Source organism: Manis pentadactyla, chromosome X (assembly GCF_030020395.1).
Source record: "Manis pentadactyla isolate mManPen7 chromosome X, mManPen7.hap1, whole genome shotgun sequence".
NCBI classification, from domain to species: domain Eukaryota; kingdom Metazoa; phylum Chordata; class Mammalia; order Pholidota; family Manidae; genus Manis; species Manis pentadactyla.
This window is the reverse complement of record NC_080038.1, coordinates 143940653-143968527: the sequence shown is the minus strand read 5'-3', so window position 1 is coordinate 143968527 and position 27875 is coordinate 143940653. Positions and strand designations below refer to the sequence as shown.

The 27875-nt window shown below is 50.8% G+C and overlaps 1 protein-coding gene across 1 annotated transcript; it reads right to left on the bottom strand.

Moving 5' to 3' along the window:
* Positions 1–1121: 1121 nt before the first annotated feature.
* Positions 1122–6895, bottom strand: LOC130681831 (melatonin-related receptor-like). Its single transcript, XM_057495408.1, has 2 exons — positions 6589–6895; positions 1122–4045 (listed from the first exon to the last, which is right to left on the bottom strand). The coding sequence occupies exons 1-2, from the start codon at positions 6893–6895 to the stop codon at positions 2466–2468; spliced, it is 1887 nt and encodes a 628-aa protein (XP_057351391.1). The 3' UTR covers positions 1122–2465.
* Between the last annotated feature and the right edge of the window lie 20980 nt (positions 6896–27875).

Below are 27875 nucleotides of genomic sequence, written 5' to 3'. Positions count from 1 at the left end.
GAGGACAGGTGGTGATTATATAGCATCTTGCTACGCTGATGGACCGTGACTGTGGTGGGGTGTGGGGGGTACTTGGTGAGGGGGGAAGCCGGGTCAACATGGTGTTCTTCATGTAATTGTAGATTAATGATAGCAAAAAAATTAAAAGAAGTACCCTCAGTTTTTCTCACCCGTAGCAGCTCCTCTCAGCACCCCTGAGCCCCTGGAAAGCACCGACCAGTGTCACCCAAGGAAGAGGGAGAACGGAAAACATGGGGAGGGGCTGCTGCCTGTAGACCAGGATGTGAGCACATGAGTAAGCCCCCTTTTGGAGAATGCCTGGCAGAAACTATGCACAGGGGATTAGCCTGAGGTCCAGCAGTCTTTCTGGCGGGGCTAAAATCACTGTCATTTGGGCGTGAAAAGTGAAGGTGACGTCAGTCTATGCTCACAGTCTAGCTAAACCTGTATAGAATAACTACATATGTACAACTCTGTGTCTATGTATATGTGCATGCTTTAAGTCTCTGTATTTTAACAAGATTGATATCCTACTGTGTATTATTTTGAATACACTTTCATTTCTATGGAGCAGTTTATTTGGGGCTTTTCCTTGTCATTAGAGATTCTTTTGAGACTGTGTTCCTGAAGTCGGGAGCTTTGCCCAGTGGCTGGAGTCTTGCCGCCCCTCCTCCAGCTGGAGAGGAAACCACCTGTCCTGCCGCCGACTCCTGTGCCTGCCCCCACTGCCCCATGAGCTGTTCTCTGACCGAGCAGCCTCTGGAGTTGTGACCGCACTGGGGCCTGGATGCACTCCTTGCATGGAGGTAGAAGGGGCCTATTTTCCGAAGCAGTGGCAGGCGAGCTCCAGAAGGCCAAGAGCACGCAGGTGAGGTCAGGCCATCCGTCATCACTGCTCTGGTGAGAAGAGCACATCAAATCCAGCAGCCCACTCGGACCTCGCCACCGTGCTGGGTAAAGAAACTGAGGCGAGAGGGTCCCGTGACTTGCCCTGGGCTAGAGCAAGCTTGCACCCCAGGTCTTTGGATCCCCAAGGTCACTGGTCTTCCACCTACTCACCGGCCCTCCCCACAAGTAAGTCTGGTAGAGCAAGCGAATTTATCAATCAATCACACTCCAAAGCCACAAAATCACTTTTATTTGCTACCACAAATACAGAATTGAATTAAGGCAGTGTAATGCATTTCCACTTATCCTCTCAAGCTTTTTGTACAGATATTTTGCTTGAAGTGTCAGTTTGAATCAATCATTTAAATTTCTATTAAACAGCAACCTTTTCCTGAAACCTAGAGAAAAATCCTTTCCTGGGCTGTCAAGTGTGCTGATACAAGACATCTACAGCTTAACATTGTGGACCACTGCAGCTCAGCCAAGGGTGGTGGGGACGCTGGAGTTGGCCTCCTCCCGACGCCGCCTCCCTCCCCAGCTGGGAGGCCAGAGGGAGGAGGCAGAAGCAGCATTCACACCCTCCCGGCTGCACTCCATTCAGTTTTGGCTTCCAGCTGCTGCCTCAAATTCCCTTTTGAATGAAAAAGAAAAATGTGGAGACAGACTGTAGAGGCATCAGGCTGTTGGAAAAAAATCTCTGAGGAAAGGAGCAGTTATGAATTCTAATATTCAAAACACGACTAATTGATCCTAGGAACCGTAAATTTGGATTTTAGGAGAAGAAACTAGTTTGTGATAAACTCGTTTCTCTGGAACTAAATGAAAGAAAATCCTGGCAAATACTGTAAAAAAAAGTGCGTGACTACAAATAAGGTTAAACATCTCACCATTCCACGTTCACATTTGACAATGAAAATCAGCACCCGTGTTCGAATTTTCAAAAGATTGAAATAATTCGGTGCAGCCATTATCTTTTGTTCTGCCATTTGATCTCATAGGCATAAAATTTATTTTCGTAAGAGCTTATCAAATCATTCTTCAGATGCGAGTCATATTTTGTCGCTGGAATTTAGAAAAGACAGTTTCCAGTATTCACATTCTATCACAACTGCCTGACTACCATTAAAAGTACAGCATAGAGTTACCCACTTACAACATAAAGCTCAGCGGTCACATTCACTTGACAGAAGCCCCCACCACAGCACCCCTTTCCCAGCGCACACGCACCCCTCCCCTCCCGCCCCTCAAGGAAGGGGAGAAGAAAGCAGGAACAATTGGAGGAAATGGGGACACGGGAGGAGGGGGTAATCTAAGTCTGCGATTTCAAGGATCAGTGTGGGCTCAAGGGCAACCACCAGGAGGTAAGCAAGGCTCAGAACAACATGTCAAACTTGAGGGAAATGTGGTCTATAAAATAGAAAGCACACACACGCACATACACTCAGAGTGCATACGTAAAGGAGGAGTATGCCTAGAAGGTGGATGCAGCTCACACCATGTCTGTCAGTGTCTGCATGTGCCTGTCTGTGTAATCTCACTTCGGATTACATATGCTCCACCCCTCCTAAGAGCACTTTTCACACAGCCATCTCATCAGAAACAGCTTCAACACTGGTAACCACAACCTCATGGCAATCATTGGTGGCAGTGGTGACCACAGTGAGGTCAAGAACGTCAGCAGCAGGGGCAGGCTCCAGGGCGCTGGCAGCAGACTCGAGGGACCCACTGGCAGGGCTGGAGGCGGGCTCGGGGCAGTCAGCGATGTCACGCTCAAGGTGGCCAGTAGCGGTGGTCTCAGGGTGGCAAGAGGCAGTGAGCTCAGGGTGGCCAGCAGCTGTGGGCTCAGCATGGCTGCCAATGGCAGGCTCAGGGTGGCTGGTGGCAGGCTCAAGATTGCTGGCAATGGTGGGCTCAGCGTGGCTGGTAGCAAGCTTGATGTGGCCAGTGGTGGGTTTCAGGTAGCTGGTGGCAGGGCTGGAAGCAGTCTTGCAGGGGCTGCCAGCAGGGATGTGGTGGCCAGTAACGGGTTTAGGGTGATCAGAGGCAGGCTTAGAATGGACAGAGGCAGGCTTAGGGTAGATAGTGGCATACTTGGGGTAACCAGTAGAGTTTAAATAGCCAGCAGGAGACTTGGGGTGGTGAAAGACAGACTTGTGATGTCCAGAGGAAGATTTTCGGTAGGCAGAGGCAGACCTGGAGGGGCCAGAGGCTGGCCTGAGGTGGCCAGAGGCACGCTCAGGTTGACCAGCGGCAGCATCACCAGGAACATTCCGGACTTTCATTGGCAGTTCCTCCACAGTGGGACAGGCATGAGCTTGGGCTTCTTCACAGGCATGGTCACGGGCACGGGCCTCCCTCGTCTCGCGAACATCATTGATGAGGCCAGAGAGGAACAGGATAGGGTGCCGCATAGCATGGAAGATGGTCCAGTATTCTCTTCGGAAATTCTCATTGAAGAGCCCGTAGATCACAGCGTTGAGGCAGCTGTTGAAGTAGGCTATGAAGTAGGCTGCAAGATAAAGCCAGGTGGGGATCTTTCCTGCCATCTCCTTCGGACTGAGAGCCACCAAGAGAGTGAGCACGTTGATAGGGCACCAGCACGCTGCAAAGAGGACGAAGATCATAAACATGGTTAGAAAATTTTGAATCTCAGCAAGCTGGTTCTCAGGATTCTGCCCAGCCGGGTCATGGGCCGCCAGCACTTTGGTCCAGATCCTCATATAGCAGAAACCCACTATGAGCAGAGGGAGGACAAAGTGGATGCAGACGATGGTCACTGCAAAGACAGGGTTGTTCAGATAGTTGAAGATGCAGCTGTACGTGCGAGGATCATACTCGATGGTGCCAATGTACATGTTAGGCAGGACAGCCAGGACAGTCATGACCCAGGTGATGACCAGATAAATGCAAGTATTGCGCACACTGAAGATCCACTCATACTGGAGGCTGTGACAAATGTAGCAGTAACGGTTGATGGCAATTGCCACGATATTGAAGACAGAGCCGACCACACACAGCCCTGTGATGAATCCGACCATCTGGCATTGTAACTGGCTCTGATCCCAGCCTCCAATGGCCATGGCATGCAGCATCAGAGGGTAGGGATAGATGGCCACCAGCATATCGGCAACAGAGAGGCTAACCACGAAGATGTTGCCTGAAAAACACATGGGGGGGGGGGGGGTGGTAACAGAGAAGAATAAATGGTTAAGTTCGGAAATCTACTAATTTAAGCTGGAGGGAAAAGCCAGCTGGACTCATGACAATTTACAATTCTAGAATCCTTTCAAAGAAATACAGTTGTATTTTCAGTTTTATTTACAAGCATGTCCCAGGTGATTCCGATGCACAACTAGGTTTGCAGGACCTGTCCGTTGGCCACCTTTTTTTCCTTTCAAACACCACTTCTGCTTTGGGAAAGAAAGCAGTAAGCACAAAAGCCCCTTGACGACCTCTGCACACCCACTTGCTGCATGCTGCCACCATTTTGTACAAAAACAAAACGCAAACTTTCTCCCCTACAGGGGGTGGGTAGAGAAGGGAGAGGGGAGTAGAGGTGAGCTAGATGAGGCTGTCCTTGGAAAGCAGGCTGGAGGGGGAAGGGGGAAAGAGAGAGATTAGAGGAATGTCAGGAAGCCTCAAACATCCCCACCAAAAAAAAGTAATTAGCCCTCTCTTCTCTAGCCTGGCACTGCGTTTGCAGTGCAAACACGTCTACAGAGAACTGTCTGAGACGGTAAACTAAGACCAGCCCCGTAAATACTTAACATTTCTGAGCGTAAAAACTGAGGGGAAGGGGCGAGGGAAACCCGGTAAAATTTAGTCTGAGACCAAAGAAATAGTGAGCAGGGAGGGGAAAACATCAGGAAAAGCCCTGAGAGGATTCGCAGGAGTGCCTGCCGGGTGCGGGTCCACACGCAGAGCCACGCGCCGGCCCCTGGCCCTGAGATTTGCGCCAGCCGCGGGCTGAGCTGGAAAGTGAACGGGGTCCTCCCCTTTTGCAGGGCCCAGGCGGGAACGTTTTGTAAAACCCTTTCAAAAAAAGAAGTAAGAGCCCTCTGTTTTTGGAAACACCTCGTTGCTAATTAGCATTGGTTTGGCAAAATACTGCACTTCATCTTGGACTGAGAGAAAATGGGCACTTTTTAAAAGGGCAAAGGAATGGCTCCTCCTGCTTCCTTACGCTGGCGTTGCCAAGGCGCAGCCTCTGTGCTTTCTACCCAAGAAATTCTTTCTAGAGTTTACCTGAAAATAATGAATTAGGAGAAGACAAGGGAACAAGAGGGCAAAGCCTTCGAAACCAAACCACAAGAACTATAAAAACCTTTCCTTGAATTAGGAAAGGAAAGGAGACGGAGGAACAGGAAAGCAATGAAGTAAAAAGTAAATGGGCTTCGCTAGTGGCCCCGGGCCCCGTGGGCCAGCACCTCGGGAACCCACTGCTGGAGTGAAGGTGTGGCCCCACGCCCCAAGAGGGCCAAGGAACGATCGGGCGCACCCACCAGAGTTCCAAAGAGAACTCTGAATGACCCTGTGCCTGTCAGTGCATTTTGAAACTTGTGTGATGTTGGTGATTCCTCGCCCAAGGACAGAAATCCCCCAGGCTCTGGCCACCTCCTCTGCCTGCCCTGGGCCGCTGGGTGCCTGGTCCCCTCCTCCCGCCCCTGGCCTCGTGGCCGGCCACCCTCCCTACCGGGCCTGACCTGTGCTGGGGGACCCCTTCCCCTCTGCCTACCAGCCCACGCGGAGGGTTCGCTGCTTCTCAGCATCTGCCGCCCCAGCCGCCCCGCTAGCAGCGGGGACCCCCTTGGCACAGGCTGGCAGCGCGGGGGGTCCCGCCTGCCGCAGCTCCCCATCCCAGGTCCACGCGCTTCGCAGTCCCTCGGCGCCCCCCAACCCTCCCCCCCGGGCTCTCCCGCGAGCCTTGCCCCGGGCTGCCTGCTGTCTCCTTGTCCCGGAGACGCCAAGCCCGCGACCCTCTCCGTCGTCCCACCCGGCGGCCCCCAGTACCCCGCTTACGGATTCGGAATCTCCGCTGCCGCCGCCTGCTGCGCCGGGACCGCAGCTGCTCACTGCCGTGCGCCCCAGGACGCGCGGACGGAGCTTGGCTCTGACGGACTCGGACCGCCTGCTCCACACTCGGGCTCAGGCTCTGAGCGCAGCTGCCGCCCGGGAGCCGCCGGGAGCCCCAGGGCCGCAGGGAGCGGCGGCTTGGCCGGGCTTGGGTGCGGCCGCTGCGCCGTTCTCCTCCGGTAAGCGCTTAGCAGCTGCCGCGAACTTAACTTTCTCCCAGCGGGTCGCCGCCCCGCTGCTCCCTCCGCGTCAATTGTGTCCGAGCTGCCTCTGCAGCGTCCGGCTCGGCGTGCAGTTCCCAGGCAGCCGCTGGACTCTCCGCTGCGGGGCCCGCTCCCTCGGCATCAGTTCCCGGCGGGGCAGGGCTGGGAGGTCTGCCGCGAACCACGGGAACCCGGGCTTTGCCCTTGGACGCCCAAAGCTGATTCGCAGAGCTCCCTCGGACTCTAGAAGCTCTAGGCTAATGGGGCCCCAGCAGAACAGCACCGCCCGGGTTCGCGGGGTATTTAGAAGGAACGTGTAATGTGAGGCCACTGTCAATGGGCTCCCTGTTCTGGGCACCCAAATTAACACTTTGGGGATTGCAAGTGGCAGAACGCTGGATAGGGAGAAGGAAGGGTGGCTTACCAGAATTTCTGAGCTTCTTGTTCTTCGTCACAGCCAAAATGACCATGGAGTTGCCAATTAGGTCTACGACAATGGTGATAACCATTGCGCAGAACATGAAGGTGATTAGAGCCGGTGGGTAGTCCGGCTGCGGCACCTTACAACCAATACAGCCGTATGGAGGGGGAGCAGCCAGAGCAGGCCCCATGCTGCTGCTGGAGACCGTTAGGCTCTCCCAGCAGGTGCAGACGACGTACACCTGCTCTGTCACCAGGAGCTTCTGGGAAGCCGCCTGCCCTCTAAGAATCAGAGAGCAAAATGGCAGCATCCCAGCCCTCTCCGATGAGCTTTTAAAGCCTCAAGAGGTGGCTAGCCCCACCCCAATCCCACTCCCCGACCAATCATCGCTCCTTGACCACTCCCGCTTTGGTCAACAACTCTTCTTGGACAAATCCACATCGAGGTGTTGCCTTGCTTCCAACTGTCTTGTATGTGCTTCCCCTCTAGCACTTAGGTATCGTCATGAGCTCAGAATCCAACCCTCACCAGCTACTTCGCATCCCATCTGTTTCTAGCAAGTTCTTCTCCCTCCCCCTTCAAAGCAAATGCCCTGCAAAGCGGCACAGAATGCATAGCAGGGGTTTGGGGGCCCTCTTGGTGTCCAGGGCCCACCCAAGCCAGTCTGAAGCCCCCGGAAGAACGTCAGGGGCAGCCAGCAGCTCCCTGGGCCCTAGATATATGCCCCTATAGTCTCCTTGAGATGTTTATCCCATTCCAGGCGCTGTCGCCTCTGCAGAGCCTTCTGCACTCCGTGGTGAGCGGGGCACAGCTGCCAGGGGCTTCTGTCCCCAGTCTGAGTCCCCAGTCTCTGAGGAAGCTATCCCCACTCCAGTGCCTGCCAGAACCCGGTTGGCTCCCTTAAGTGGGATGGCCCTTGCGCGCGTCTGTGGGAGCCAGGAGCAAGTCTGCGGTCTGGGAGCAAAGGGAGTACCTTGTGGCCGCACGACCCTAACTCGGGTCGAGCGAGAGCTGGGGCCCAGCTCCTTCCCGGCAGCCGCACGCAAGAAAGCCCTTCTCCTGGGCTGCCATGCCTTCAAAGAAACCTCTCGAGGTGCTCCGCGCGCCCTGCAGAGTGGCGCAGAGCGCTCCGGCAGGCTCCGGGAACGACGCCGCAGCGGCAGGACAGGCGCGGGGGGCCTGGGGGCGGGGAAGGGGGTGCAGCCAAGAAACCAACGGCAGACCAGGGGTCCCCGCCCGGGGAAGAACAAATCTCGGTCCTTCTCCACTGCCATCCCCTGCCATCCCCTGCCAGAGGTCTCATTCAATCTCCCCCGGACCGGGCCGCCCCCTAGCCCCGCGCACCTCCCTCCCCAGGCTTGCTGGTTCCCTGCCCTGGCCCAGGCTCCGGGAGCGCGCGGGCCACGGGAAATCCGAAGGGCTCTGGTTCTCGCTCCTTCCACAACCTCGGGCACGGGAATGGATTTCTGCCTGCTACTAAAAGTTATGGATCTTATCGAGAAGTCTCCCAGAAAATCGGAGCAAACACCTTGCGACTTGTCTCCCAAACCTGGCCTTCTTACTGCAGTGGGGGAGAGGGGTTCGCGCTGTCCCGGAGCGCCACCGTGTGGATACTGCCGCCTCCTGCCCCGCGGGGCGCTGGGCGGACACCGGGGCGCTGGTGGCGGGTTTCGCGAGAGACTTCGACCTTCGGGGACCTTTGAGGCCAAGACAGACTCCTCTGAAAACAAGACTGAGCGCACTTAGCTGAAAAGCCCATCACAGGAAGGCATCCTTGTTTGCAGATGAAACCCGCCCCCCGCCCTCCTCCCAATCTTGCTCTCGCCGCGGGGGAGGCACTGGGCACGAACAACAATCTCCCGCCAGGAGCCCTTTCTCATTCATTATCTCAGTGCTCCTAGCGGGCTGGAGCGGGCCGGGCTTAGTCAGGATCTATTCCTAAAGGCAGCCCAAGAGCCCGCCTTGCTAGTCTCCCTAGGAAGCGGTGAGCACCGGGAAGGGGCCGGCAGCCAAAAACTCGTCCACATCGTGCTGCTTACGGTGGTTCCGCGAGGTTGCATCCTTTTACCTGTGGCAAGGAGCGGTTTTTAATTCAGATTTTTAAAAATTTAAGGAAAAAAGGAAACAAGGACCTAAGATACTGTTCTCTCCCTTACCCGCCCCCCAAACAATCCTGTAAAGGAAACTGGCAAGGTGTTCGTTCGGGCACTGTTGTGTTCCAGTGCACCACACCTTGGATGGGGTGGCCCCAGGGCTGGCAGAGGCCCAGGGCACTGGGGATTCTCCCTGGATATGGCCTGGACTTCCCTGGGACTGGGACTGAGGAGTGAACAGAGAGAGGGTGAGCTGAGCCCCTGGCCCCTGGCCCTGTTTGGACATTGCTTGACCCTGACTTCAGGGATCTTGTATTTTTCAATACCAGACAAGTGAGAGACGCAACTATTTTTATAAGGGAGGGGAAGGGATTCTGCATATGGTTAAACTTTCTTCTTTTTAATGAACTGTCTTAATAAATATTCTGAACATTGTCCTAGTGCTAAGAAAAACAGATGCATACTGAATCCATTATCTGGATACATACGAGGGAGAAAAACAGAGTTTGCAAGGGCAGGACAAGACTCATGCGCGGTAAGTTCATTCCTCTGGCAGAGTTGAGGGGTGAACTCTTCATCGGGTAGAGGGCAGTGCGTGGTTTACTGAAGCTTCCAAAGGATTTTTAATTAAGTGTCTATCTAAAGGACTGTGATGAAACCCTAATAACTGAGAGTGTAGAAAAAGCACTTTATGTGGGATTTGAAAGTTGTAAGATACAGATGAAAATAGAGGAGACCAAAGACATTCCCTGGGGACCCCAAGAAAACCTTGGAAAGCCATCTGGAGATTGAGAAGGAGAATAAAGCAATGCACAGTCCACAGGGAATTGCATAGTATTTGCAGTCCTGGAGCCCAGCCAGGTCCCCGTGTGGTCCCTTCCCCTACGTCACTCATTATAAGGTGAGGGAGACTACGCAGTCTGCCAGAGGACTCTTGGCAGTGAAAGCTTGGGACGTCCCAGGCAGAGGTGGGGCCAAGGGGCATTATGTACAGAAGGTAGAAATGAAGCGGTTTTTTTCTTCTTGCTGATACAGAAACCTTCCTTTCATCTCAGCCTCCGCATCTCTACTCTTTTGAAGAACTGAAGACCAGAGTGGGCCTGTCAGTCAAGGTGGTAGCTCGGAACTCAGCACTCTTTTTAAAGATGTGAGAGAGCAGAACAAGCGAGCAGTGTCCGCTCAGCAACAGGTGACTGCTCTGCACACAGCAGGAGAGTGCCACGCCACCAGACCCCTGGATGCTGAGGCCATGGTGGAAGGTCACCTTTGGTCAGACCTATTATGGCTCTCTGCTCACCCCTCAAGCGCTGTAAGTCCTTGCCTCTAATTAGCGAAGGTGATTTTAAATAAGCATTTTATCGTTCTGAAAATCCCACTGGGGATATATTTTCTCACAACAGTGCTATTTCACACATGAGGAAACTGAGACTCCGAGACATGAGAGGACTTGCCCGAGGTCGTGCCAAGGCTGGTGGAGGAGCCCAGGTTTGAAGATGGGCCCAGTGTCCCCTCAGCTCAGGCTTTTCTGCCACAGCCCAGCTGCATAAGGTAGTGTTTTTGCACCATATTCATCCTTTTAAAGTTCACAGTTCAGTGGGGTTTCGTACATGCAGAAAGTTGTTCAACTATCATCACCGTCTCATTTCAGAACACTTCTATGGCCCAAAAGGAAACCCTGTCCCCATTAGCAGTCACTCCCCCTGCCTCCAGAGCCCCGCTCCCAGAAACCACAAATCTGCATTGTGTCCCTGTGGACTTGCCCATTCTGGACGTTCCACATCAGTGGAATCATATCATGTGACCTTTTGTGTCCGGCTGCTTTCCTTTAGCATCATTTCTTTGACATTCATTCGTGTAACATAGGTCAGAGCTTCATTCCCTTGTATGGCCACATAGTAGTCCATTGTACGGAGAGGCCACATTTTGTTTATCCACGCATCCACCGATGGGCCTTTAGGCGGCTTCCACTCTTCGGCTACTGTGACTAATGCTGCTATGAACGTTTTGGGTTCTCTCTAAGACCCAAACAGCCCCTGGCCTGTGACAGGGAAGCAGAGGGCCTCTGAGTGCCAGCTCACACCTTGCCACTTCCCCAGGGAGGGCCGGGCAGCCAGCCAAGGGCTGTCCCAAGCACTCCAACCTTCCTTGGTCAGTGCTTCCCTGATGTCACCAGATCATCTGCTGAGGCCACATTAGACCATCGGTTGATGCTCCAATGTATGAAAACTGTCAGAATGAGAACTTGGTGCAACCCCAGTAAGAGTGAAAGTATCTTTCAGTTTGAGTACAAGCAGAGCAGTCTCCATTCGTTCTTGGACCTTCAGGGATGTCTTATCTCTTCATGGAAGACACACAGGAACCTGGAAGCTACTCCTCCCAGCCCATCCCTGCTCCACCCCCTGGTCCTACGCCAGCACTAAGTAGAGGCCTGATGAATGGAGACTATATTTGGCTCAATTCTTGAAAATAAAAACAAATGTGAACCCAGCTCTGCCATTGGTCGGCTGTGTGACATTGGGCAAGATACTTAGCCTCTCTGTGTCTCAGTTTCCACAGCTGTAACACGGAGATGATCATAGTGCCTCATCATACGGTTGATAGGAGAATTAAATAGAATAATACAAGCACTTACAACACTACCCAGAACAGAGTAAGCATGCAGCAGGCGCTAGTTAGTATTCTTATTCTGAAGGTTTCCGATGCTCTGTCTAAACTCAATCCTGTTGCACTTCTATAGAGGACATAGGCTCTCGGAAGCACTGGAGACTCTGCCCCCAACTGCGCCATGCTCCAAGGTCTCTTCCCTCTGGCTCTAATTCCTGGCAGAAGCCACCCAGTGGGCACTCTCTGGCATCCCAGGTCACCATGACATGTTGGCAGTGTGTCAGATGAAGGGGACATACCAAGTCACTTGCCTTCTCACTGCCATCCCCCCAGAATGCTTCACTGACACAGTTTGTTCAAGAAGGGACATATTTTCTTCAAGAAGGGACCATTGGATTTCCTGACACTGGTCAGAATGAAGACACAGAGGATGGTGGGTCTAGAGGCAGGTCAGACCTGAGGTCCACAGGAGGCTGGCTGAGCACAGGCAGGGAGAGCTGCGTTTCGGCAGAGCCTGGGGCCAGCCCATGCTGAGGAGGGTCTAGTTCCAGGTCGAGGTGGCGGCCAGGAGCAAGGCAGAAGCCTCAGAGGAACTAAGCAGGGACTCAGGCAGGAATCAGATCACTGGGCCTGGGCACTATCCAGCTCATGGCATCAACCAACTCAAGAGCAGTTTGGGACAGGTGCTCGGTTTGGTCCTAAACAGACTCTGTCTGGTCACATTTATTTTACCAACGTGGAGACACTAGTCACATTTGTTAAATGAACAAAGAGAAGGATTGTCCTCTCCAGGTCCCTCAGGCTTAATTCATCCTGGCTGGAACCACTTTATCTTCTCCCTGTGCTTCAGTCACTAGGGGCAGCGAGACACATTCATTTCCTTTCGTGTAATCGGGGACTCACCAAAATAATTAGCAGGCAGTGTTTCTGGAATCTTAGTGCCTGTGAAAGACTACAGGTTAGGTGGGTTCAAATCAAAGGGCTACCAGGGAGAGAAGAAGCACATTAATGACTTGTACTAACACTTGGACTCCCTTCCCCTTGTACAATTTACCTGCTAGTTGGGGCTTAATGAACAATATCCGTTTTCCTAGCTTCTTGTTCTAGCCAAGCAGGATCAAAAGACTGTCTCTCTTTTTAAGCATCCTCGTGACTTCTGATGCAACAAGCCCCTTGCCCTGGGAGCTCTGCTTTAGCCTGCTCTAGTGTAGGACACTGGGCATGAGCACCCATCAGGGCCCCAAGCAGTCCTCTTTCTCCCCGGTGGGCCCACTCGGCACCTCCCAAGGGCAGCATGTGTGTGTGCTTCTTCAACACAGCGGCCCGATGAGCTAGGCACACTTACGATCCGTCCTCCACAGATGAAGAAACTCAGGCCCAGAGAGGTTCTGTCCCGGCCCCAGGTGGTAGAGATGATGAATGGTAGAGCCACAAGTGCACCACGCGTGCTCTGGCCCCCGAGTCTGTGCCATAGCCACATATTATCCATTGTTTACTGGAAATTTCCATTTAACTGGGCACCTTGCATTTTACCTGGCAACCATGTGACTGAGGGCCACAGCCTCTGACTGATCCTGAATGAGCCAAATATGAGGACTCTGCATTGGTGGGTCAAGGGCCTGCCTTCCTCCCCTTCAGCCCTTCCTCTGACAGGGGTTTGGTCAACCCTGGGGAACAAAGACTATGAATTCAAGACTGGAGGATCCCAGTAGGCTCTGTGGCGGTCACCTTGTCATCCTGCATGTCTCCTGTGTGTTTTGCCAGCATCTTCTATCTACTCAGGAGACTCGTGACACATCCTAAAGGAAATACTTGCCTCCCATTCCCCTGCCCCTGCGAGCAGCAGTTCAACTGCGGACTGTTGGCCCGTCACTGGAGGTATTTATACCCCTGTGTTTTGACTGGGGCTCATATCTGAAACCATTGTGCATTTTCCACCAATGGCCTCTTAAAGGTCATGGTAAGCCTGCCTGAGAACCTCAGTCTCAGCTGCCTGGGAAGAGAGCTTTCTAGCGTCTTTTCCAGGTTGCCCTCAAAGGCATTTTGCATGTCCCATGTAACCTGTATTCCAAGCCAGATCTTCTCAAAGCTACCTCCAAATTTGATGAGCATCCAGCTGGCTATTTTTACATGATGCTATAATCAGCAAGCAGTCAGAAAAAAAAGATTACCTTTATTTAAATACTTGTCATCGTCACCAGTGAGTCAAGTCAGTACTGTCTAGTATTAACGTCTGTACCCATCCCAGGCAGAGGCAGGCCCAGGAGTGAAAAGTGGGGAATTTGAGTTCTGAGCAGATGCCAGCCCAGCTCCTCAAGCCCAGTGTGGCTGGAACGGAGAGGAGAGCGTGTACAGCACCCCAGGAGCAGAAGAGGCTTTAATATTCTGGAATATTAAACAAGCAAAAGGATGAACTGCAATGAAACATCCTGGCAGGACCATTCATTTGCCTGTAGAGCCACTAAAAGAAGCCATCAAAACTTTCTGTGCAAGGGTCAAATGAAGAAACGATCCTGCCCAAGCCCGAGTCAGACTCCGAGACCTCACAGGTGCTTCTCTTCCGTCTTGTGTTTGCTGAGGCTGCATCAGTTCCCAGGGCTTAGAGCCGCAGGGAATTCGAGCCAGCAGATTGCTGCATGCCCACAACACTTGGCCCCACTGAGCTCCCAATTGGGATAGAAACCATAGGCATTTCCTGGGGGTCCCGTCCCACCTGGCCTGCGAGGCTCTGATCTGAGGCCCCTCCCCTGCATCATCAGATGCCCACTGACCACACACTGGCAGCCCCAGCGCTTCTCTCCCAAGCAGCTAGTTCAAGTTCAGTTGCCCTCTAATCAGAATGGTCTCACTTGACCCGTAGTCTCCTCAAAGGATAGTTCCCGGTCTCCCCAAGCCACATTCATTTTCTCAAAAAAATAAAAAGGCTTTTTGTGACTTGCCCTCCTCTCAGCACCCTCTTCGGCATTATGGAAAACTCAGTAATTTGATCGGGATGACTTTTGAGGGGATTGCCAAGCCCTTTCCTTTCCTCTCCCCACTGCTCCACATCGTGCAGTCTTGGAGCAGGAGGACTTCTGGAGCCACCTAGCCCTGTACCGGAGACTGGAGCTCAGCAGCCATCCCTACACCAGCAGTGACAATGACTACAGTCCCTCCGGATCCGCGGCCTCTATACGCCAGGCACAGCACCTCATCTCATTCATTCCTCATGGCACTTTTTTTTTTGGCACCCTGGTGAGGCTGGCATTATTATAAGGAAGTGGAGGCTCTGAGAGGGAAAGCCCTCCTGCCATCAGATGCATCCTGTCCTTCCTCCCTCTCTGCTACACCCCCATCAGGAGTGTCCCGGGCTCTTGCGGTGGAGGGTGGGGACCAGCGGGCTGGACTTTTCATTGTGGGATGGAATAGGCTAGTTAAATGCTTGCCCTGCGCCCAGGCCAGCAGATAAAGCCCCAGGATCCCAGGCCTTGCGCAGGCCCTGGAAGACAGTCTTGGCTCACCTGGTTTTCTTTGCACCAGCCACTCCACTGCCCTGCTCCTCAAGAACTAAACTGAAAGACTGGCTGGGCATGAAGTGCCTTCTTTCTCTGCAAGCTGTGGTTCACAACTCCCATCTGGAGACACAGACGAGGGAACCTGAATCCCACTCTCAAGCTCTCCTTTGACCTTGCCTTTGAATAAGGGTTGATTGGTAGGTAATGCATAACTGGGAGTAGGTTGGGCTGTTTCCTGTTGCCAAGACAACAAGGCCTCTCCTTCCAGGCTGGCTACCAACAGCTCCTCTTGGACTGCATTGGGTAGTGCGTTTTGTGAAATACATCTGGTCTCGAGTGTCCTTTATGGAAGATTTTAATTACTGATTAAGCTTCTTTAATGATTGTCGCATTGTTCAGATTTCTATTTCAATTTCATTTTTTTAGCTAGACCTAACTTTTTTATTGTGTTAAAATATATACAGCATAAGATTTCCCATTTTAGCCATTTTTACGCATCCAGATCAATGATATGAGGTGCATTTGCATTATCGTGCAACCATCACCTCCGTCTATCTCCAGAACTTACTCGTCTTCCAAAACTGAAACTCTGTCCCCTTAAACACCAACACACCATTCCTCCCTCACCCCATATCCTGGCAACCACAATTCTGCCTTCTGTCTCTGTTTATCTGACTGCCCTGGGCATCATACAAATGGAATCATGTAGTATCTGTCCTTTTATGCCTGGCTTATTTCACTGAGCATAATGTCTTCAAGGTTCATCCACGCTGTAGCAGGTGCCAGCATTTCCTTCCTTTTCTGGGTGGAATAACACTCCATTGTGTGGAGAGAGCACATTTCCTTTACCCATTCACCTGCTGATGGCCACATGGGTTGTTTCCACCTTTGGGCTATTGTGAATGCTGCTGCTATGAACGTGGGTGCACAAATGTCTGTTTGAAGCCTTGCTTCAGTTCTTTGGGTTGTATACTGGCATTTGGAATTGCTGGATCATATGGTAGTTCTATTTTCCATTTTTAATTTTTGAGGAGTCACCGTACTATTGATAGTGTCCTTTGATGCACAAAAGGTTTTCATTTTAATGTAGGTCCAAATTATCTATTTTTTCTCTTCTTACCTGTGCTTTTGTTCTGATATCCAAGAAGTCACTTCCAAATCCAATATCATGGTGCTTTTCTGCATGTTCTCTTCCAAGTTTTATAGTTTTAGCTTTTAATGCTTAGGTGTTTGATCATTTTGAGTTAAGTTGGTATGTGATATAAGAGTCCAGCTTCATTCTTTTGCATGTGGATATTCAGTTTCTCCAGCATTGGCATCTTTGTGGCAAATCATTTGACCATACATGCAAGGGTGTATTTCTGGATTCTCTATTCTATCCCATTGGTCCGTATACATCTGTCTTTATGCCAGTACCATGCTGTTTTGATCACTGTGGTTTTGTAGTAAGTCTGTAAATCAGGAAATGTGAGACCTCCAACGTGGCTGTTCTTTTTCGAGATTGTTTTGGCTATTCCGGGTCCCTTGAGATTCTACATGGATTTTAGAATGGATTTTTCTACTTCTGCAAAAAGTCATTGGAATTTTGATAATAGGCTGCATTAAATCTACAGATCACTTTGGGTAAAACTGACATCTTAACAATATTAAATCTTCCAATCTGTGAACAAGGATGTCCTGCCATTTATCTGTGTCTTTAATTTCTATTAGCAATGCTTTTTGTTTCCAGTGTACGCATCTTTTCCTTCCTTAGTTAGGTTTACTCCTAAGTATTTTATTCTTTTAAATACTACTGTAAAAGGAATTGTTTTCTTAATTTCCTTTTCAGATTGTTCATTGTTAGTGTATAGAAACAACTGATTTTGGTGTGTTGATTCTGTATCTTGCAACTTTACTGCATTTGTGTATTAGTTGTAATGATCAAAGTCTTTCTGGACCTGGGTCTCTCCTGTCTCTTGTTTCTGCAAGTTCACACTCACCGTATTTTGCTTCTGTATGTGTTTGGTTATGCGTCCGTGGAAAATTATTGGAGACGATACTTTGAGGCCCAGAATAAAAACACCTTCTTCCAGAGAGCATTTGACCTTATTTCTGCCAGAGGTAAAAGTCACTATTGGTCTGGGAATATTTTAAATTAAATTCATGTTTGGAGTATTATGGACTACACAGGCATTGGGAATTTGGGTTGCAAACCCACAGGCGGGCCATCACGTGCTTACTGCTCCTCGGGGATTTTTTACCCCCTGCTCTCCTCAATGCCAAGGTAACTTTCCCTGCAGTCAACCAGGAGAGGGACAGGTTCACTTCTGTTTTATCCTTACCTTGAGGCTATAGTCCTTCCTTTGGGCTCCCACTTTATCATGAGGAGCATCTCCTATTAGACCTCTCACCATGATCCAGTTCTGGCCTTTGGCTTCTGTCCCCCTTGCCCTCTGAGGCTCTCAAACCCTAAGTTCAAGTTTGCTGGCATCAGTGAAGGATTTATTCCATTAACCTTTCTATCATCCTTCCTTAGATTTTAGACTGATAACTCTTTTCTGTGTTGTCACATCTTTTATGCTTTTAAGACTTTTTTTTAAAGCGGACATTTTTATCTAGCATCTTATTTTCAGCAGATTAGTTGACCCAAGGGCCCAGCCTGCCGCAACCCTTTCATTCTCCGCGAGGAAGTTTCCCTCCCCAGAGAGAGGCACCTGTCTTCTGGAGTACTGCGGCCGGGCACCTGAACTCCGTGGGCAGGCTTTCACACACTGGTTTCAGGCCCACATCCCTTGCCTGGCCTCTGGCGTCTCCTCATCCCGACGGTCTCTTCGGCTCACCTCTGTAACAGCACCCCCTTCTTCATAGCCCCCAGGAGGCGCTTTCACTGGCCCTGCAAGCAGTCACGGCCAACTCTAGGCTACGGGGCTATCTCATGTCCTCTTTGTTATTGTTCTTCTATCCTTTTGTCCCTTTAACGATTTTCAGTAGAGCCTCACTGGGGCTTGAAAATAACAGGAGGGCTCAATCAGCCTATCAAAATGGTAATTCTGTTCACTGTCAGTCCCTGGTAACCACTTCACTGAGTGCCTCCACCACCCTCCTGAGACTACCTTTGGCAAGGTTACCCAACAACATCCATGCGGTGAACGTTGATGGATAGTTCCCATCTGTCATCCTCCTTGACATCGCCACTGTATTTGATACAGCTGAGCACATCCTCCTTCTGGACATGAGAGCACACTCTACCTGACTCTCCAGCCAGCTTTTTCTCCTCCACCCCACGTGTGAATGGGCCCTAAACCCAGCTCAAAGGACCTTATTGCTATTTCTGACTACTCATTTGAGACAAAAATGGTTCCCACTCTCTGGACTTCAGTTTATGATTTCTAGAAGCACTTACAGTTCTAGGACTTTATAATTTAGATCGTAATGTTAGTTATCATGTTTTTATAACCAACTACAGTTCGAGTTGGTGTGGTCCTACTAACCTTTCATAGAGATTATTATTATCGTTTCCATTCCTGAAAAGGCCTTCAAAAATGTGGAATTATAAAATTTAACTGCTGGCTACAGTTCTAGAGTACAGGCTTTACTTTCTCCACCTGTACAGTCTTGGGGTCCAGGTCCATGTGAGAGTGAAGCAGATAATCTCCAAACCCCTCTTGATGCTGAAGACTCGGCCCTAAGTCCAGACCCACCTCTCATATTTTCAGGACTGAGGGCAAGAGACCAAATGGAGGGCCACACAGTCTATGACTAAATATTTAAGTGTCTTCATTGAAACTAATGAGATGTTGAAGAAAAGTATGCCCTCTCCTCCCAGCTCAACAATTATAGCTTCCTAGTGATCAGAGGGTTAGGTTCAAACGTAAGTGTCTTAGACTGCCCAGAATGCCATGCTTGAATTTATGGTGTGGGGAGAGTCAGCCCCCAGCTCCCCTTACATGCGTGAGGACACCTTTGCCCACACTCCCACGAACAGCTACCTCTTGGTCCTCTTGGGTCTCAGTCTGCACGTTGTAATGGCTCGGTCCACCCTCAGGAAGACACGCCTGGAAGCAAGCGAGGGGCACTCGGGCCAGAGAAGTCTGCAGGCCTGGGTAACTTGAGCTTTGGTCTGGCACAGCCCCTTGCTCCTTTGGGCTCCTCTGCCACAGGTCATTCACTCTAGCAGACATTAGAGCTGTGACCCTCTCTAAGCCATGACCTGCACTCCGCAAACAGCAGGTCCCAGGACAAGGACCACCTCTGCCTGGTGCTAAGCCAGTCAGTTCTATCTGAGTCTAAGACCGAAGAGTGATGGCAAACGTCACCTTAAATCAAAGATCTATCCCCACACTGCGCTGTGGGAGAGTTAAGACTTGTGGACAGTACAACTGGGACACTTTGAAGGTAGAGTAACTGATGTGCCCAGAGGAAGTCTGTGCCTTGAAGGGGAGAGGGAGACATGGAGGGCTTGCTTGGTAGGCAAAGGGAGGAAGAAAGGAAGGTGGTCCAGGAAGATGATACCTTGTCACCTGGGAAGTCTGGAGTATGGCAGAGGGTGAAACCAAGAGTAGAGGGAAGACCAGAAGTTGAAGTCAGGACAGTAGATTAGGGCGGCCATGTTGGAAAAGGAATTAACAAATGTCACTTTAGTCCATTGCAATATAAGCTCAAAAAGCCAGAGACCATGTCAGTCCTGTCCAGCACTGTGTTCTCAGCAGTCTTAGGATAATGCCTGGCACAGTATGGTGACAAGGACCACAGTCAGAGAAGCCCTCCTGCCTGGTACCAAGCCTGCCACAGAGCAGAGGCAGTTTGGGCTCGATGTCTGCTTTCGAGTGAGGCTTGGTGTAGCTATCTACAGCCTTAGACTCAGGGGCCCTGGTGGTAGTTTTCTAAGAGGACTGCACCTGCAAACTAGCCACTGCCACAACCTTGCCCTACGTGTGGCGTGCATTCTCCCAGGCCCCTCATTCTCCTCTCCATTTCTCCAGATCCTTTTCTAGAGTCCTGTTTGACTTGGACATGGAGAGGAGGAATGGAAGGAGCTGGGACAGAAACAGAAAGGTGTCCCTGGAGAGATCAGGGCAGAACCAGGGATCAGAGCACCCTGGGGGACGGTGAGCACAGAATGTCCGGAAGGGAGAGGCAATCCATGGGGCCAGACGAAGCTGAGATACTGAGCATAGTGAGGACTGAGGCAACACCATTAGATTTGACAATTAGGGGGTCTCAGGTCCAGTTCAAAGACGGTAAGCCTGAAGCTAGATTTCCAGGACTTACGAACGAGGGCTCAGTGAGGAAATGGAAACAGAGTGTGAAGAACACTCTGCCGAGAAGATACGCAAGGGAATGAGAAAGAAGGCGGGCAGTAGCCAGAGAGGGAGCAGATGTGGAAAGGCAGCTGTGGGCAGGGTGGTCCCCAGTTAGAACGGGTGCAGTCTGCATGGCAAGGTGGCTTTCTTGGACAGCACCAGACAGTGTCAAGCCATGTTGGGGTGTTGGGGGAACCAAGGGGGATTTCTCTGAACCGGGACTAGAAAGACAAGACAAGAACACTGGAAGGGCAGGAGCTGGGCCTTGCAGGCGGCCTCCCCGGGGTAACTGAACAGTCTGTGCTGGGGCCCTGGCCAGGAGGGAGGCGAAGCAATTGGCCCAGGACCACAGGGCTAGTACCGGGTTGAATAGTGTTTTGGACTGAACTGTGCCCCCCTCCATTCATATGTTGAAGCCCTACCCCCCACTGTGGCTGTGTTTGGAAATGAGGCCCTTACAGAGCTAACCAAGGTCATGTGAGGTCATAACGGTGGGGCCCTGATCTGACAGGACTGGTGTCCTCATAAGAATAGGAAGAGACACAGAGCACGCTCTTTCTCTCTCTCTCTCAATCTGTGTGTGTGTGTGTGTGTGTGTGCGCCTGCCTGTGCACAGAGGAAAAGCAATGTGTGGGCACAGCAAGAAGGCAGCCAACCCCAAATGAAGGAGAGAGGCCTCATCAGAAACCAGCCCTGCTGGCACCTTGATCTTGGACTTCCAGACTCCAGAACTGGGAGAAAACTAATTTCTGTCATTTAAGTCCCCCCATCTAGGATTTCGTTATGGAAGCTTAAGCGGACTAAGACAAATAGAGTTTATGTGGGCCTGAAACCTCAGAGTGTGACCTTGTTTGGAAGTAAGGTCTTTGCAGATGTGGTTACTTATGTTACGATGAGGACGTACCGGGGAGGATGGGCCATTAACCCAATGGGATGGGTGTCCTTGTAAGGGAGGAGAGCACCATGCGAGGACACACATGCAGGACAGAGCCTTGTGACACAGAGGCAGAGACTGGACCGGTGCAGCTGCCAGCCAAGGATTGCCGCGGCCACCACCAGAAGACAGAGAGGCCAGGAAGGCTCCTCCCCTTCCGCCTTCACAGGAGCAGGGCCCTGCCGACCTAAGTGTCAGACTCGCGGCATCCAGCTGGGAGAGAATAGGTGCCTATTGGCTTAAGCCCCCCCGTTGGTGCTCTTTGTTAGGACAGCCCAGGACTCTCCCTCAGTGATGGGCTCCCAGCGCTTCCTGTTCTTGCAGCCACCCCACACTGCTTCCTCAACTAAAATTGGGTTTCCTTTCTGAGTTCAGAAGCTCTATAAAGAATATTTCCTTTCAAAGAGTATTTAAATGTAACTTTTAAGGAACCTCAGGGGAACAACTGAATACTCCAGAAGAGTGGGACTTGAAACAAAAAACCAAACCTTACTCCTCACTAATCCTTCAGTCACGTGGCCCTGTCCCAGAAGGGGTCACTGTCAGCATTCCTGGGGTCCCTCTAGCTGCTGTCCCCGTGTGAGGATGGATGCAGCCGCTTTTTCCTGTACATCAGGATCCTCCTCTACGCAGTCTCCAGCAGCTTGGTTTCTCTGGCCTAACGATCTGCCACTGCTGTCTTGCCCTGGCCTCCCAGGAGAAGGCCACCCGAGAGAGTGCTTCTTAGGGGCCACTTTTGAGGACAGACTCTGGAGCTTTTCTGTGTGGGCTTGGGATGCCAATCTGGTGCCACCACCTGCTAGCTGAGCGATTCTGGGCCACTTACTGAACCTCTCTCCTCCAGGTTGCTCGTCTATAAAGTGGTCCAACCTCTTACATATCTCTAAAGGATTAAATGAGTTGAATGCACCAAGTGCCCGGGCAATAGTGGCTGGTGCAGGGCCGGCGTAAGACACCTAGTGTGTGTTAACAGATGCACAGTGCACAGTGTTCTCATTATGGATGCACCACCATTTACATCTACTGGGCGTGTACACTGCTTTCGGCTTTTCACTCGTACAAGCATCACTTCAGTGAGCATCTTCGTGCGTGCCCTCTTGCGTGAGTGTCCAGAGGATAAATTCATGTGGGTCGAGTTGGCTGGGTGAGTTTTCCCTGCCACCAAGAGTGTATGCTCCGGACTGTCCTTCCACACCCACCCCCACACCAAGGTCTTGCAACTGATTTTAAGATTTGAATTGGCAACCCTTTAAATATTGCTGTGCATTCTGTGATCCAGCAGGCTGTGTTCTCCTTTTCTTTGGCTAAATACTGACCAGTATTGATTCATAAATGTATTTCATGGTTGCTTACAAATAGCAAGGCGACAACTGTCATGGAGACCCCTCTTTCGTGATTGGTCTTCACAAACTACACAGTGGTGGTTCACAGGTCATCATGAGAGCATCTGGCCACAGCTGGTACCGGAGATTTGTATGCCCAGAGAGCGTTGCTAGCAGCCTGCCCTGGCTAGATATATGGTGGGGTGGAAATTACCTGCCTTCCCTTCAGACAGGAAGTGACTCACAGCCTGTCCTGCCTGTTATTAAGCTAATGGAGCCCATTCTATGATCAGACGCACCCCACTGCCAGAGCCCTAATTTACTTTGCAGTGGGGGGTCACAGGCACACAGGGTGGCTTGCTGGGGCTCCCTCAGTACCTCAGGCAAAGAACAAGGTTCATGTTGTAGAGAAGAGCTTCCCGCCTTCCCATGTTATTATCACAAGAGCACGGACAACCGGATCAGCCACTTGGCATATTTATAGCACCTGAACAGGGGACCCTTGAGAAGATGGAAGGAACAGCCTTTGCCAGATGGAGATCAGTTGGATGGTGGGTCGGTGTGTGTGTGTGTGTTTGGGGCTGTCTGGTGTTGTTCTCCCTCCTCTGTACTAGAAAGAAGAAAATAGGCAATAAGTAAATTTCGAGAAAAACAAAATATTGATAGAATGAGTAAGCCCTCTTCTTTTAAAAAAAAACCCTTCAGTTGGGTTGTTCCTTTGGTGCCGTGAGTCTGCTCGTTCTGCTCCCAGCTCCCCTCGGGGTCTGTGCATCGCCGTTCTCTCCATGCCTCCTTCACCCGCCCAGCCTGAAGGGGAGCCTCTGTTTGATGCTTCCCTGGGTTTCTGGCCCCCAGCACAGGGCCAGCACCACAGGGGCCTGGAGTCTGGGCTATGCAAGTGGACTGGCTCCACTTAATGGACCAGGGAAAGCGGGAGCCCTCTGGAAGCAGCAGTGTCCCCACCCAAATTTTGCAGAATGAAATTGTCACTAACTAAAATCCCAGTAGCTCACCTCCCTTCCCCAGGCATTGTGCGGATTCCGAGTGAAGTCTTGAAAAAAAACGAAAAGTGATGCAGACATGGCATTTCTCACAACTGCAGGACAGGAAGAGGTTCAGGGACCTAAGTGATCGCCCGTGTGTATGTCTATGAACTCACCATGACATGTGCCTTCAATGGCTTACAATTAGATATGTCAATTACACCTCAACACAGCTGAATGTTGTTCCATTTTCAGAAAGAAGTGAAGTGATTAGGTAGAGTCCGTGGAGCCCTGCTAAGGGCATGATCACTCCAGCTCCTGCATCCTGTAAGTTTAAAACACAGACACACACATTTACAAATCAAGCACTGTTTAATTAACTATAAGCAAACACAGAGCAAAGGAATTAGAAAAGCATATGGGTGAGTTTTGTTTTTCTAAGCATTTGGCAGATGGAGCCTTACAGCAAAGTTGCAATGATGAGAGGTTCTAAGGGAAAATATTTCCTTCATTTGTGGAGAGAAATTACATCTAGGCTGGTCCCCACAGCCCTTTGAGTTACAGATGCTCACCGAATAAGAATGAGAAGCCCATGCATGTCCCCCTCCCCCCCGCCCCGCCAGTGCTTTAATCATACAGCGGTGGGAGATTGTTCCTCTTGCTCTCTGAAAAAGGCTCGCAAACAAGCCAGTCTTCCTACCAGGTGAAGAACCTAGAACTGGGCACTGCCCTGTGGGGGTAGTGAGCGGCCTTCCCGAAAGATCATTCTGACTTGGGAATGAGCTGATCTGAAAGTCACATCAAATGGGAGTGTGATTACTTCTACGTTTACTGACTCATCTGTGCCTGCGAGAATAGGACACAGTCACCCCTGGCTGAGCCGTGCGCTGCCAGCACTCTCCCCAAAGGACGGAGTATCTCTGAGGGGACACATAGAAGACAGTCTTCTGTCTGCATCTCAGCCAGTTAGGTTACAGTGGTGAGCATGACACGCCTTACACTGAGCACACTCTAAGTGCCAGGCGCTGTGCACAAAGATGAACATAGGCTGACACAGATCATCATACGCGATCTCATTTAACCTCCACAACAGCCCCATGTGGTAGATACTGCAGTCACCCCTGCTCTGTAGAATGAGGGGACCCATGTGCAGAAAGGCTGAATCCCACAGATAGTAAGGGGCAGAACTGGAATTTCCACCCAGGCGGCTGAGCTCCGGAGCCATCACATTCTCCTGCGTCCCTACCTGTGCCAGCCTCTCAGATCCAAACTCAACCTTCCTTGCCTGCCCATGGTCCTGGAACAGCTCCCCTTGCCAGCGGGCATGAATGTGAGCTTTTAAGACTGGAGGACAAAAGCGCTTCTCCTGGTTCTGGTGTCCTTGGTTTCTTCCTGCTCCCACTCCACTTCCTGCCTCTTCTCTCTGAGCGATAACAAAATTTCCTATTTGTCCCCAAACATTGGGGCCTAAATGGCGCAAGCCCCATGATGCCTTGAGCCTTGCCCTCTTCCGTGTCCCTCAGGGGTCACTTAGAGGGAGGTCTTGCTCCTCTCTGCCCCCGGTTGGCCCTCCCCTGGGCTCTGGATCTCATGATCTCTGTCCTCTCATAACCTATCCCCGTCTCCCTTCCTTGCCTCCATCTTCCCACGCTCTCCCTCTTCTCTGGGATGGGCTAAGATCACAGGCTCTGCGGTCACCTGCCTGGGATTAGCTTGGCAGCAAAGGGTAGGCCTGAGCCTCTCTCTCCTCCACTGTGAACCGCGGTTAATGACAGCATCCACTGACCTCACAGGATTGGGGCGTGGTTCAAATGAGATCAGGCATGACGGGTTTTAGACTTAGCTCCTCCCCTTCTTTCCCAAATCCCTCCAGTCTGCCTGCCAAACTCATGCCCCACCAAAGCCACTCCTGTCAAGGCCATCAATGACCCCACCTGGTGAAATCCAAGGGGCACATCCCTGCCCTCTTCTTCCTCACCTTCAGCAGCATGCAGCTCCTGTCTCTTCTTCTGGAAGCACTGCCTCCTTAGCTTACAAAGGCCCCACATGTTTCTGTTCACCTCCTTCCTCTAGCCATGGGCTTCCTCTCTCTGCAGGCTCCTCCAATGTCAGTGTTTCTTAGGACTCCAGCCCTCTCCTCTTCCTATTTGATATTTTCTCCTTTGGTGATTTCATTCACAAGTAGGCTCAAATCATAGGCAGAGTTCATAGGAAGTAGTGCCCAGCTTCTGGTCCAAAACCAGCAGGGAGGCTGTCCGTAAAGGGGCCTAGCATGAGGCTGCACCGTCAGCGATGGGTGGATCGGGAACAGGTGGGGAAGGGGGTCAGCTGAGGGCGGCAGTGCTGGAGGTTCAGGACAAGGGTCCCGAACAATGTCAAGGTTGTTCGGGCGCTTACCCCTCTGGCGCTTGCTGCACAGTAAGCCAACTTCTTCAGCGACCTGAGCAGTGCCAGATACTCCCTCTTGCACCAGGACCTTCTACTGGGGAAGCCTGGGTCTCCTCGTCTGCTTTGGGGCCGATTCTAAGCAAGCCGGGGTCACAGGGGGTGGAACCACAGTAGGAAGCAGAGCCCATGCAGAGAAAGGGAGTGAGCTGCAGGCAGAGAGCAGCTTGTCTCATTTGAAATGAGCTCAGGAACTCATTCTTGGGTCTTCAGCAAAGTCGATGGAGGCAGCAGTACAGAGTGGTGAGGCCACCTTGCCCAGTCCCTCACATTAACGTCTCATCCCCAGGCAGCACCTGGGGCTGGGGCCTCTCAGGTGATGTGCGGACCCCCCCCCAAAAAAGTGCCCGATCGCCAGGCACTGCTCCAGATGCAGACTGGTGGTGTAGGTGTCGCTGCGTGCCATCAGTAAAGCCAGCCTTCCTGTAATGGGGTGACCTTGGGCAAGTGCAGGCTGTTTGCCCAGACTGAGTGGCTGGGAAACCTGTGATGTGATCACCTGGCCTGTGTCCTAAGGTGTCCTCTGAAGGTTCTGCTCCTTCACTCCATTTGGCATATGTCTGAAGTGCCAGGGAGGTGGCAGTGGGCAGGGACAGAAGTGTTGCCCTTGGAAGACCTTAAGGATTACCCTCCAAACTGGGCTGCGACCTGAGGCTCTCTGAGTCTGACTCAGTGGTCTGGGAGATAGCTGACTATTTTAAGTGGCATCTTGTTTCTGGCCAAGGGACAGGCTGGTAACCACAGCTGAGCCAGTCAGTCTCCCACCAACAACGTGTGAACGTGCCCATTGCTCTACCTACTCTCCCGAACTTGGCATTTTGACCTTTTCCATTTTAGTCATTCTGGTGGGGAAGTGGTGGTATCACATGATGCTTTGATTTGCATTTTCCTTATAGCCAGTCAAGATGAGCCCATTTCACATATTCATTGGCCATTCTAATAGCTTCTTTGGGTCCCTTCAAGTCTTCCACTCAGTTTTCTGTTGGGCTGTCTTTCGCTTACTACTTGTAGTCCTTCATTACATTTCTCTTGAGACGACGCCTTTGTCATTCTGTGTATCACAATAGCTCCCGCTCTGTAGCGTGCATTTTCACTTGCATTTTCTCTTTAAGATGTCTTTTAATTAACACTAATCCTTAATTTTAATGTACCCCATTTTAGTGATGTTTTCCCATTGTAGTTAGTGCCTTTTGTGTCCTAGTTAAGACATCTTTACCTACTCCAAAGTCATGAAGATATTCTCTCACTTTGTCTTCTATAAGATGTATTGATTAACCCTGCACCTTTGGATATTAATACATCTGGCATCAAATTTCTTTTTTGGCATATTGCTACAGGTGGAGTCTGAATACATTTTTCCCCATGTGGATATCCAGATGATCAACATCATTTACCAAAAGGCCATCCTCTCCCTCACTGAACTGCAGTATCATCTTTGACATAAATCAGGTGGCATGTGTGGGTCAGTTTCTGAACTCTCTAGTGTGTTCCATTGCCCAGTTTTTTTTCCTATTCTTGTGCCAATAACACACTGACATAATTACTGTGGCTTTACAAATCTTGACATGTGGTGTAAGTGTCCTCGGCTTTGTTCTTCTTCAGAATTATCCTAGCTGTCCTCAGTCCTTTGCATTTCCATATAAATTTTATAGTCAAATTGTAAATTCACAAACACACACACACACACACACACCCCTTACTGTGATTTTTATTGGAATCACATTGGGCCAGTAGATCAATTTGGGGAGAATTAACATCTTAACAATATTGATCCTTCCAATCCATGAACATGATATATATCTCCATTTCTCTAGATCTTCTCTAATTTATCAGCAATGTTCTGTAGTATTCATTGTAGAAATCTTTTGTTATATTAAATTCTGTGTAATTGATGCTTTTGTTGCTCTTATAAATGGTATCATTTAATTTTTGCTATTTGTTTTTCACTAGTATATATAAATGGCTTTTCTCACTAATTCTAATAGTTTATTGGTAGATTTGTAAAATTTTTTTATGTCGGCTCCGGATTTTAAATACAACTATTACCAGAGGCACTGCATTGGTACAGGAATCTCTGTTAACCACCCCATTCTAGCCTGCTTTGTGCAAATGAGAAGTCCTTGTGGGGAGGAA